At 34.9% G+C, this 13,251-nt stretch overlaps 1 protein-coding gene across 11 annotated transcripts in view; it reads left to right on the forward strand.

Annotated features, from left to right (window-relative positions):
• LOC136852551 (MPN domain-containing protein CG4751-like) overlaps positions 1 to 13,251 on the forward strand; it is a 136,679-nt gene that overhangs the window by 101,027 nt on the left and 22,401 nt on the right. For 10 of the 11 annotated variants that reach the window (XM_067127303.1, XM_067127309.1, XM_067127301.1 and 7 more), the window contains 2 exons: positions 6,676 to 6,822; positions 10,397 to 10,499. In XM_067127303.1, coding sequence (XP_066983404.1) covers positions 6,676 to 6,822; positions 10,397 to 10,499 — 250 coding nt within the window. The remainder of the gene's footprint in view (positions 1 to 6,675; positions 6,823 to 10,396; positions 10,500 to 13,251) is intronic. The other variant, XM_067127308.1, reaches the window with a different exon arrangement.

Here is a 13,251-nt window from a genome sequence, read left to right on the forward strand (position 1 = left end):
TCCTGCTAAATGGTTAAGTCTCCTAATATAAATGCGAGGTTTATATTCTCATTGGAACAGATGGCAAATTTTGTAAGTAATCTGCATTTTTCCTAAATATACAAACCTGATGTAGTTATATCATAACCCCACCTCTAACCACCTTGCATTTGGCCTTGTAGCTGAAGAAAAAAAGTGGAGATTTTGTCAGGTGAGTGGGAAGCTTCAGTTACCGAACTAGCTATGCAGAGGATACTTCTAACATAAATATCTGAAGTCTGCATTATTTAGGAGAAATGCATATCACTTAGAAAATTTTGCATATTTAAAAATGCTCCAGTATGTGGTGTTTTATTTAAATTGAGGTAAGGTGAGATTTATGACTTCAATTTGGAAACATTGATGGTAAACAAATAAGGATTAATATATTTTGACTGTTTAATTTTAACCGAATGTGAATTTAAAGGTGGATAGACTGTAGCTAAGTAAACATAGTATGCATTTAAGCATTTTTTTATTTAGTGCTATATTTGACTCCTAGAAAATAAATATGTGCAGGTAGTATGCAGATCTCGTACAGTATTTGAACTGTAATGCCTGGCTTAGCACAAGCTAGCCAAGAGCTGAGTCATTCACTTGACAAAATAAATTTGAATAGTTTTCTCAAGTGGGCATCATGCCATTTGACAGAGCCTCATTACTGTGTCCAGTGTTATTTGCAATTCTGATTTTGTTTTATTTTCTGGATAATGTCACTTATCAATATTGAATACAAAGGGAAGAAAAGAAGTGGAGCTTGCTTAGGAATGAAGACAGTCATAAAGGAAATTAAAACCCAAGTATTTACATAGTACGTGAGGAGTCACCTGAGCAGGCTAAAAACCTCACATCAACAAGATTTTACCCAACTTTTTGGCCAACTGGTGACCAAAGGACAGCATATAATTCAAATCACCTAACTACTGTTGGTAACTGGCATTCAAGAGGTTCCGATTCCAAAGACACCATAGATCTATAAAGGTTACAGATATTTATTACCAACTTTATCACTGTCCAGTTAGGGAGGAAGGTTGAAGACCAGTGTTATTATCTCCAAACTAAGAATCAGGAGAGGGGGTGAAACACAAGATCTGCATAGTACACTGTATTGGTGTTCAAAGTATTTGCTGGTTTTTATTCCATACATGTAAATTTTTATTGTATTGAGAGTACTGTACCACTTCCATGCCTAATGGTCTCGGTTAATTTTGCTGAGGTTGTGAATATTATCTGGGATGGAATGAGTAAGGAAGCTCCTGTAGTGGTTGGATGTTCTCCTGAGAGGATGACTTTTTTTTTTTTTTATCAAGTAAAAGACTCACTCTTAGGAAACTCATGCTGTAAATTAAATTGTCATGGTGTAAGGAAATTAAGAGTACAGTGGACCCCCGCCTATTCGCGATTCCAGATTCATGGCTTCACCTATTCGCAGATTTTTCTGTGGAACGTATTGTACATTATTCATGGAAAATTTGCCTATTCGCTGTATTTTTCTTTGAGAAATATTCACTAATAACTTTATTTTCATATCATTTTTGTGACAAAATGCATTTTTGTGATAAAAGTATTAAAATACTTGGGTATAAGTGTTTTTAGAGGTATTTTTTGTTGTTTGAACTATCAAAATAGGCAGTTATAAGCATTTTTAGAGGGTTGTCAAGTATATGTGGATTTTAGCTATTCGCAGGTGGTTGTGGTATGCATTCCCCGTGAATATCTGGTGTCAATTGTATTTATTTATGGCTTATGAAAGCTCTGTTTAAAATTTGTAACTTTGCCAGTTTGAAAGTTAGGTTCTGTGATGACAGTAATTAACATATTTCCTGGTGTTGAAGATGCTAATATTTCTTAGAATAAGCCTTGAAAATTACCAGTGTGTGTTAGAGACTGGAGATTAGATTTTTCATCAACCTGTCCTAGTTGCTAGACAGTAATCAGAACTCCTGTTTATGACCTCTGTTGAAATGGATGAAGTATTCTTAGCTAAAAGATCAAATAACAACATTATGATAAAAAGGTATCGTAAAAAAAATAAAATATTTGTAGTCTCAAAGGTACCACAAATGATGGTAGATGAGTTAATGGGCAAGTAGTAAAAATGTTTTTGTTAATATTAACAGCATTTTCTCTTTTTTCAAATGACCCTGACTTCAAGGGAACATATAAGCTGACAAAATTAAATTTGTGGTATGTCTAAAGGGTTTACTAGTAAATCATGCCATAGGAAGAATATCTAATCTGAGTGGAAATTTTGTAGTATGTTGCATTTTTGCAGATGGTTCACTAAAAAATTGATACTTGACTTTTATGTAATCCTGTACTTGGTAACATTGTGCAAAATATTTTAAGGTTTTGAAAATTAACATATTTTTTTATTGGTTGGGAAAGTTTTAATCTTTATTCAAATATTATGTTTTCTTTTTGGGATATGTAAGCCTACATCCAGCATTATCAAAATCTTGAAATACTGCACCAGCAGTAGCCCCATCTGTTTGTGTACACAGACACTGATGGCCATGGAAATTTCTGACACAACATAGCTGGGAACTTTATGTAATATACATACTTCATAATTAGTGAACTTGAAAAAACAAAAACAGTATTTGGAAAATAAATGAACTGAATAAACTACAATAATCAGTATGCTGTACCAGCTGAAGTTATGCTACTTCAACTCCTTGAGACAGTGGAATGTGCGCAGGGCACCAATCAAAACAAAGCCATCAACTTGTTATAGCACAGCCTTATTTTTATGTTTGTGTTTTTTTTCTTTACTTTTGTTAGTCAAAATTGGGATGCCCACAAGGTCAAGAGTTTCTTCAATACAGGAAAATATGGTATGTAAAGGAGGAATTAAGAAAAATTCCATGTTTCTTTCCATATTAGTCAAGCAAAATATTATCATTAAAATTGCTATAATAACAGCTTGCAATTAAATTTGATAGTAGTGGAAATGTATGATTACTACATTTTATGGATTAAAGCAGTGAATTGTTTGTCTTCACCAGAAACTTGATAGTATTAGGTGATTATATTTTAATGTATGTTTTGTCTGTGCAGTACAGTACCTGATTAGTTATTTTAGTTACTTTTTCTAAACTTAAAAGGAACAGAATGAAAAATGCATGATTCTTTCTTATTCTATATTTACAAGACTTAATCACCAAACAAACATACAGTATATTCATTTGAGGGTTCAAAACATTGTTTATAAAGCACCCTTTAAATAGGTCCAACTTGGGTTGACTCATTCCTGAATCTAGATTCCTTCACTAGCAGTGGCACTACTAGCAGGTGACCCCTCTCCTGCTTGCTATGCCCTCACTTTTTGCATGGTCATTAAATGTGAATCTTTCTTGTTTATATGATATTTAATTACAGCTTTATTTCCTTTCTTTGGATGCACTATTCTTGGTGGGTGATATTACTTAATATTTTTATTGATCGAATTTATGAATTTTGTTATTGTGTTTTACTTTTATAGTGAGTTTGTCTTTCATCAGTGTGTGAGATTCTACAGTATTTCATGTAGTTGAACCATTGAATATAACTGTAACCTTTATGTATTGCCTTGCAAGTTACATTAGCATTTCTTCTATAAAGTCATAGCGAGAGTTGATAGACCACTTTAGGTTAATTGTCATCTTTTCTGATGTAATTTATGCCTCATAAATGTTGATACAGCACTAGAAGAAGTAAAGGAGTCTGTGAAATCAGGTAGGCATGCAAAACTGAACTTGGGACCAGATGATATTGGGCAAAAGCTTCTTATGAGCACTCAGCCTTTCCTTCTGTAAACATTCATCATATCTTTATTATTTATATATACAAAAAAAAGTGTACTGTAAAGTAAAATTAAGGACATTGATTTAACCCAACCCCATTGGTTTTCATATGCCAATATGCAGTCAGTAGCTGCCATAACACACAAAAGGAAGAACATCTTAAATAGTTCCAAGTACCTTGTAGACTGCACCTCTGCTGATAGTAGAGGTAGCTGTTATTCTTTGTGTGTGTATGTGTTAAGCAAGCAACAACTTGCTGCCATTCTTTCTAAAGGTTGCTAATGTTGCACCCTTATATTTTTATATGTTTTTCTTGTTTCATCCATATTTCTGTACGGTTTTCAATATGTATCCCATTTTAATGGCGTATGCATAATTCTCCTGACTGTCTTAATTATTATATATATTCTTCCTCCACTGTCTGCAAATGCCTTGTTGCTGTCATGCCAACCTTTGCAAATACCTAGTTTTCTTTGATTAATTATTTTGCTTTGTAATGGATGACTCCTTATATACAGGCAGTCCCCGGATTACGTCAGGTGTTACGTTCCTGGAGCATGACGTAAGCCGGAAAACGATGTAAGCCAGAACACCATATTAAAAAATTGCTAAAAATGAAAGCCTTACCTTTAATAATTGGTTGTCCCAATTGATTTACCTTGCTTCTGGTGAGGTGTGCATCCATGTTCTTGTAGAATATCCTCCAAAAATGTACAAATGTTCTTACGTCGCTTACAGCACTCCGTAAGACTGAAACGACATACCTCGGAACATCTGCTCTAACCTGGAACAGATTTTTTTGGTGAATATATTTGAAAAGCAACCTAAGCTCAGAACGATGTAAGCCAAGACCAACGTAACCCGGGGAGTGCCTGTAGTAGGGATTTTTAAGTACCGTAATTTAATGAATTATATCTTTTTTGTATTTTATTTGATTATATATCCTTTTGGTTTGAGGTTTGAAGCTAATTATGAGGTTATAGTTAATGTATTTTTTACTATTTCAGTAGGTTCAGTATTGCGCTTATTTCTGTCATATTGTAAGATTTATTATTATTAGGTGTTTCAATTTGTACTTATTTTACGTATTATTGCTCTTGTTATTAGAACTATTATTAGCAGTTTGCCAATGGTTTATGTTTTGCTTAGGTATTGTGTCTCAAATTTTCTCCTGCTGAGCATCAATAACATTAATATGAGTGTTATGGACAACTGTACCCTAATGCTTTTTGTGCAGTTTTTTTTATGCTGCATCATAAGAGCATTAGTGTTTCCTTCATTCTATTCTACAACTTTGTATATTAAAGTCAACTGTACGTTATATAAGAGTTAACATTTTATTGATAGAGCTTATATACTATGTTTACATGGTTGTTTGATACCAGTGCTTATATATATTTCAAGTTCTATGGCATTCTATGTTATGAAAAAAAGTACATTGCTTGCTCTTTGTAAGAGCTTAGTTAAACTTTAGACGGACTTATTAGGTGATGTTTCCTTCTCAGATTGGCTTCAAACATTTCTTTGCTTGTACTTATTTTCTTTTCTGTTTATGCTTGTACCATCACACTTATATTCCTACTGGCATGCTTATTTTATTTTCTGTTTGTGCTTACAGCATCACACATTTATATTCCTACTGACAATCATGTCTTGTGCCCCTTTGAGAATATTCTCCTTTATGGAGCTCATTGTATATATGCTAGAAGTAAGGACTCTTGCTTCTTCAAATCCTGTCTTCTATAACAGCAACTACCTTGGAGACAGTGTCTTTGCAGAAGGACATCATTGTTCTTCTCTTGTTAAAAGGAAGTCAGTGGCATATTTTAACTTGTCTTGTTCGACTTTAGGCTATCAAGAGGAGACTCATTGGTGAACTGGAGAGATTTGACTCATCTCCAGCATTGAAAATTAATTCCCAAACCCTTTGTGGGACAAAGCTTTGGTTATGTAATGTTAATTAAATCATTTGCTGTCAATTCAACTATATACTCTATCCTAGCTCCATTACTTTGGTTGAGGCAAGAACCAGGGTTTGACCTTCTGTTGGTCTTGGTTGTGATTCTGAAGGATTTAGAAATTGCATTAAGGTTTATTCAACTGAATAATTCGGTGATAAAAATGTTAGATTGATTGATTGTTTGTGAGTTATCTGACAAATATCAGTGTTTCTGATGTTGATTTTTAAAAGGGGTCTGAAGTGCCTGGCATAACATCCTATGTATGAAGAATTAATTTTATTTTGTGAAAAAGCATCCAGTGTGTGGGTTTGACTATCTTTGACAAGTGATTTTAATTATTTTGAACATTTTTTTTTATTTCTTAGCATGTGTACGATATGTAATGTGGTTTAAGATAGTTGTGTGTTGGCTCTCAGAATACTTGTAACCATAAGCTGAATAATTTGGTGATAAAAATGTTAGATTGATTGATTGTTTGTGAGTTATCTGACAAATATTAGCGTTTCTGATGTTGATTTTTAAAAGGGTCTGAAGTGTCTGGCATAATATCCTATGTATGAAAAATTAATTTTATTTTGTGAAAAAGCATCCACAGTGTGTGTCTTTGACTATGTTTGACAAGTGATTTTAATTATTTTGAACATTTTTTGAATTTCTTAGCATGTGTAAGATATGTAATGTGGTTTAAGATAGTTGTGTATTGGCTCTCGGAAAGCTCAAAACCGTAAGCTTTATAATTTATGTACGATATTTAAATAAAATACAATTGAGTACATCATCTTCATGAAAGTTCAATATAACTGTAGGTTGTTTTTAATTCAGTACTTACATTCCCCTAATAGTCCCTTGTTTTTCTAAAATAATTTTGTTTGGTGCATTTATTCTTGTCTTAATGTATTGTCTCTTTTTAGGGAAATAAGTTCAAGGGTGATCTGCTGCCTGATGGGAGAATTCGATCACAAGAAACTAACAAGATTTTCGGTACTCCAAGTGCTTGGGCCATTTATTGTAAGAAAATTGTTAATCCAGACAAGAAATCAGGTTGTGGATGGGCTTCAGTAAGTGTTATTTTCTTACATTATTTTATAAAATGAGAAAGTTAGTTAGTTATAAATGATTTGTTTAACCAGACCTCTGAACTCTTTTAGGGTTCTTCTCGGGCTGGGAAAAGAATGGGGGAAAGAGTACATAAAAAAATTAAGTAGTTAACTAAATAAATAAATAATAAAAAAAAGGGGGGAATTGGAAAAAAAAATCGAGAGAGAAAAAAAAAAGGTGGGGAGATTATATTTTACTTATCAATTTAATTTTGTTTAGGAAGAGAATGATGTTATTAATTGAAAAGTTATTACCTTCTGCTAGAATATCCTTTATTGATTTATTTTGTAAATAAGTCTTTCTTTCATGATGCCATCTGGGACAGTCAATCAAGATGTGTTTGATTGTTACTGGGATGTTACATCTTTCACAAGTTATTGGGTTTGTGTGCGGAGTTGACATCAGATGACCATGTGTGAGTCTGGAGTGTCCTATTCTGAGTCTTGTTAAAATAACCTCATTGATTCTTTGCTTTTGGGTAGAAGAATGCCACTTTTAACTTCGTTCTTAATTTGTTTTAGTTTGTTTTGTGGGGGTATATTTGTCCAATCATTTTGCCAATCCCTATAAATTAAGGGTTTAACTGATGCTAGCCAGTCTGATATGGGGGCTTTCATAGTAGTTGGGGGGATTGTACAAGCCAATTTTGCAGCTTTATCTGCTTTCTCATTACCCTCAATGCCTACATGGGCTGGGATCCAACAAATTTGAATTTGAAGGCCGTTTGTAATTAACTGATGTATTTCCGTTGTATATTTTGGACAAGGTGATTATTTGATTTAAATGATCCTATTGCTTCAATTGCACTTCTTGAGTCGCTCAATATGAGTGCTGAAGGAATTCCTTTTTTTGTTATAATCTTGAGAGCCAATTGTATGGCTGTTAATTCTGCTGTAAATACTGATGATATTAGAGGAAGGCCCATTTGGATAGTTTTATCACTTGAATAGGCTGATGAGAATTGGTTCATTTTCTTATACTGGCAGTTGTATGTGAACTGCATAATTGTTTTATTAATTTTGCAACAATTAATGGTAGTTGCTGATTATCTCGTTAGAAAGTGCAGCTCTAGTTGGTAGTGACTCAAAGAATGTTTTATATTTTAATACTTTAGAAAAAACTAAAATGAAGGATGAATCTTAGTTGAATTCTTTGTTGTTATTGCTGAAAATATTTTTTGTTTATATGAAAATATTGACCATCAGCTCTTGTATTGGAGTACTCCTTCCACCAGTGGAAATGGTTGTTGAAGATTGGTAAGAAGGTTGTTAATTGGTTGTAGGCAGGTGAGTGGCAGGATTACTGCCCATTCATCTGTTGGAAATCAGCACTTTTTCTAAAGTCAGAATGAAGCTTTCATGACTTGAGTATTTCTTAGTTGATGATAGTTGGACTGAATTTTGAATATGTGCATTATTTTTTTTATTGATGCTGTTATAGGAAAGTGTAAGGATATCATTGAACAGCATAAATGTGTAGGTCATGATACGAGTATGTGGATACTTTATGCTGTCCTTTCCCTTGGACCCACACCAATTGTATTCCTTGTATTCCTTTTGCAGGGGTTAGGTTTTCATTACTTATTTGCTCTGTTGACTGAGGAAGAGGTAGGGAAAGAAGCAAAGGAAGACTAGAAAGCAGTTGGTTGTTTCATCCGATATTAACATACCTCCCATGACACCTCCCAGGTCTTCTGCTTGTTCTTTCCCGGCATTATGATCAGTGGAGGGTGTGTATACAGAGGAGGAGTTCCACCATTTGCTCTCCACTTGTGGCAGGCCAGGTGCATGTGTAGTGGTTACCCATGAGGAAGTCGTGAAAGTTTTCAGACAAAAGTCACTCTTTAAACCTTTGGCTTTTTCTTCATGTTTCAAACAATCAAGAAACTTCTCATCCTTGAAAAGAATAATAAAGAATTGAGTTGAATGGCAGGCAGCAGAAGAGACTTGTCTGTCTCAGACGCGTCCAAAAAGCAAAGTGAATGCTTACCAACTGGATGGAGGGGATTCTTCCCCTTCCGTTGGTAGCCAGCTACCAGTATCCACCTTGTTTTAAGTTAAACGGCTAGCTCCAGCTTGCACTGAAAGTAAATCCCCTATGTAAAGACCTCAGGTTCGTATGTTAGGAAAAAAACAAATTACTTAAAAAATTTGTCATATTTTATTGCCTTCTCTCACTTGGAGAGGCAATCACAGTTTGTTCCTCTCCTTGAAATCACCATGGGAAATTGAGGAAACTTTTAAATATGTCCCAGACAGGTTTTCCATGATTCACATGGCTTTAGCATGGATAATTTCACCACCCATGCTGCGCCTGAAGTTCAGGACAAAATTTTTCTTCTTGGAGAGTTTGTAATATTGTTCATTTTTACTCTCTTTGGTCCAATAAGTTATCAGAGTAAGCTAATGCTTCAAATATTCACTGACCTCATTTCTTTAATGGCTGCAGTTTGGCTCCTTTTCAAGGGGTTAGTGGACGTATTGTTAGGGTTGCATTCCTACAAATTTCAAACTTTTCCAGTCATATGTGTAACCCCCTGTTACCTTAGGGCCTTTGATTTATGTTTTTATGCATCCTTGCATCTTTAGGTTCTTTTCACCTTCTTCGAGGAAAGAAGTATAATTTTTAGAAAGAAAATCATTGCAAGGGCTTTACTTTAACTGACTTACTTCCACCCGCCCCATGGCTTTGTTGCAGCTTAACCCTCTCGCGCTCCAAGAAGAAATGATAACAGAACTTGTAAATGACAGCATAGTGTCTATTGAAATAAAGTTGGGAACACGATAAGCTTAACTGAAATTGACTTGACCAAGAGGTGCATAACCAAGGTACTCAAGGAGTAAGTGGGTATCAGGATATTTCAGGTACTCCTGCACGTACCCTATGTCTTTTTACATTTCCTCCTACCTAGGAGGCAAATTATTGTCTTGACACAGTAACAGAAAGTAGTATTTGTACTTAATGCAAATGCAGACCTCATACACTCTTATTTTAGTGCCCTTCTCCTAACCTTTCTAATTGGAATTTGGAAAATTTAAACAGTTTCAGCTATAGGTGGCGGATTTGCCATAAAATGTAAACATTACATAGGACTTCTGATCCTTTCTGGTAGAAAAATACTATATCACAATCATAGACTAAACTTTGTTTCATTTATAAGTTTGGATATAGTGCTTTTCTCTGGTGAGGCATTAAATCATAAAATACAGTATGGGTTATGTTTATGGAACTAAAACTTTTTAAAAATATTTTGTGGGTAAGTGGGTAGATCTCATTTGCATGATGTGTCAGTGCTCATTATGTGTAAAGCTTTTGCATAAAAGATAATTTTTGTTTTTTAAGCTTAGGGTTTAGCAGCTGTTCTTGTGATGTTTTACCTCAGGTGCTATCAAAAGATAAGTTGCGGGAAACCCATGAAGTTACCTTTGTAAAGTTGTATAGTGTATCAAATGTACATTCATTATCTTCTTTGAGTTTTTATATTTGTTTTTCTTAATTTTCATTAAAGAATATGATGCATTAATTACTTTTCAGGTTCGGTATAGAGGAAAAAAGTTGGACTCCTACAAGAATAACTGGTACAGACAAAAAAGGCTTGAATTTGAACGAGAAGGGGAAGCTTTGGGTGAGAAATTTGGTAATATCCCAATTAAATCTTTTAATTGTTTCTTCAAATTGTCATATACCTTTTCTCTAATATACAAATGAATTGTTAATTATTTTAAAGTATGCTCTTCAAGTAGAAAATTTGTCTGATATTATCATCACAGAACATCCATTGCATTAGTTTTGATTACAGTTATATTTCATTGCCTTTTATTTCTAATAAAAATTTTGTAGTCAGAGTGGTGTATGCCTTTTTAGCGTGTAGTCCCCAGACACCTAGCCCTTTAGGTGTAGTTCTTCATAACTAAGCTTTAAACAGTTGCTGTAAACTGAATTTATCAGAAATTTCTTGCATTTTTCGACTTTTCTCTGTTGGGCTTCCCAAACTAATCTTTTGCTGCTGAACTATTAATTGGAAGGTAATGTTGGACAGTGTTCCTTTTCACCTATAGAATTACAGAAGCTGATGTGATTGAGCAAAGTGGAAGGAATACAGGTCATCTTGTAATTTGGTTGATTTGTACCACAGTCAACTCATAAGCAAGTTAATTAGTAAACTGGTCAACTCATAACCCTGAAATTTGTAGTACATTTTCACTTTGGATTCTAGTTTTCAATCAGTTATGGGCTATACTGTCATATATATTAGACTGCAGATCCATGGTAAATCTAGTGTAGCCCTGAAGAATGTAAATTAAATGTGTAAACCATATTGTTGAGAAAGTCAAATCCGTTTGGTCATTTCTATGAGAGCACAATACAGTAGCTGTGTTCTGGTTAAACTACTTGATAATTGTGTAAGAGCTGAAGCAGCTGTTAGCTTGTAAATGAATAAATATAAAAGTATAGTGGTAGTTCTTGTTTATCTCTTCAAGACTTCAGCCTTGAAGATTGGAAGAAGTGCTGAAGGTTCTGGAAGTGTTACCACTAAGTTGTAGATGCATCAAGCACATTAGCAATTCAAAAAAATTGGAGAAACACTGTTTCAGAAAAGTATGATTCAAAAGTGGAAAAGCATGGGCATTCCCAGGCAGGTGTATAGAAGCTCCTTCATTTTGGAGAATGGGAGACCACAATTGCACAGGAGTACTGTTGGAAGTCGTCAGCCACCCAAACCTGACATTCATCCTTGTGATGGGAAACATTGTCAACCCAGGGAGATCCAGGGAAGGTGGGACCATTATATTTGCAAGTTTAGATTCCGAGAAACCTCTCAGTATGGACTACTTTGGACATTGATAACTGCCTTTGTGATGGGGAGGACTGTTGCCCTTGGGGGATATGGGAAGTCTGGGACCAGCTATGTTTGCAGATTTAAATTTTGAGGTGTGAAAGCCTCTCAATATAAGCTGTACTGGATGCAGTGTCTGAAGGTTTTTAGGGTTCTCTCTGGAGCTGGTATATTCTTGAAGAAGCCTCCCGACCAGTGAAATTTATTAATTGTCATTTTTCTAAACTGAAATTTGTGTTAAATTTGTAGTTTGTACTCTTGTTTTTTTTGTCAGATTTTGGCTGTACAGTCCTTTATAATTATGAGAATGTAGTTTCACAATAGGTATACTGTAGTACAACCCTGAAGAAGGCAATAGCTTAATGGTTGAAACAGCTCTTGGCTTGTTAATGAATAAATATAACAACATAGTAGCAGTTTTTGTTTTTGTCTTCAAGACTTCAACCTTGAAGACTGGAAGCAGTGCTGAAGATATTAGAAGTGTTGCCAGTAAGTTATAGATGCCACGTGTCATTAGCACATGAAGAAAATGAAAGAAAGACTGCCAGAAAAGCATAAAGCATAATTAAAAATAGGAGAGCAATGACATCCCAGAGGGATGTGAAGAAGCTGCTTCATTGTGGAGAGGGTGACCTCAGCTGCAAGGTATCACAGGAAGTTTTCAGCCTCCCAGATCTAGCATCCACCCTTGTGGTAGGAATCTGATGGCAAAGCACCCTGTCTTTGAGATCAAACATCATTTAACATTTGATTTTGAATGTTTAATCTTGATTCCAAAACCGTTTTCATGGTATACAAGTGTGGTCTTCTGACATTCACTAAGGTTATCCAAGTGACTTGACAAACTAGTTGTTAGACTTAAACTTGCTAGGTTCTGTGGCAGCAGCAGGCCAGGTAGTTCTACCTTTAGGAATTGGTCAGTCTGGAAATTCATGATCCTCATCACTGTTGCTATGCACTCATTTGTTCATTTTGGGATCCTCCACAGTGTAGACTCCCTGGGTTATTGTCTCTATGCCACACATGGATAAGTGCTGTTTATTGCTCTGTTACTTGCCCCAGTGGATGGCATTATAACTTGTCTGAAGTGGAAGGCAGGTCTAGTAACTCACATTATATGAAACACAAACCTCTTACAAGTTACTCTTAACATATTAGTAGTTCTTTTAATTGGTAACTCAGGGTTTCTGTGTATCAAAAACACAACTCTGTGTATCTCTGAGAACCATGGGGTCTGGTGCATAGATCAGTCCTATGAGCTTTCATGTGGTTCTTACAGGTCTAAATTAGCAAATTCTCTGGTTTTTAGCAGTTCATTTCTTCTCACTTAAATTGTGATTTGTGCTAATTATAATTAAAGGGTTTGCAGTGGTACAAATGTAGTTTTGTAAATCAAATTAACCTTTTTATAGAAGCACTTCACTTACAGTGCAAATTCCCACCTCGTAACCTTGCTGTTCTTGTAGCTGACAGATTAGACAATGTGAATGAGATGTACAGCTGCTTGAGACACTGGGGTTCTCCCACTTAGATACTTTTCTTTCTTTCTCCC

This window comes from Macrobrachium rosenbergii, chromosome 25, assembly GCF_040412425.1.
Source record: "Macrobrachium rosenbergii isolate ZJJX-2024 chromosome 25, ASM4041242v1, whole genome shotgun sequence".
In the NCBI taxonomy this organism is placed as follows: Eukaryota; Metazoa; Arthropoda; class Malacostraca; order Decapoda; family Palaemonidae; genus Macrobrachium; species Macrobrachium rosenbergii.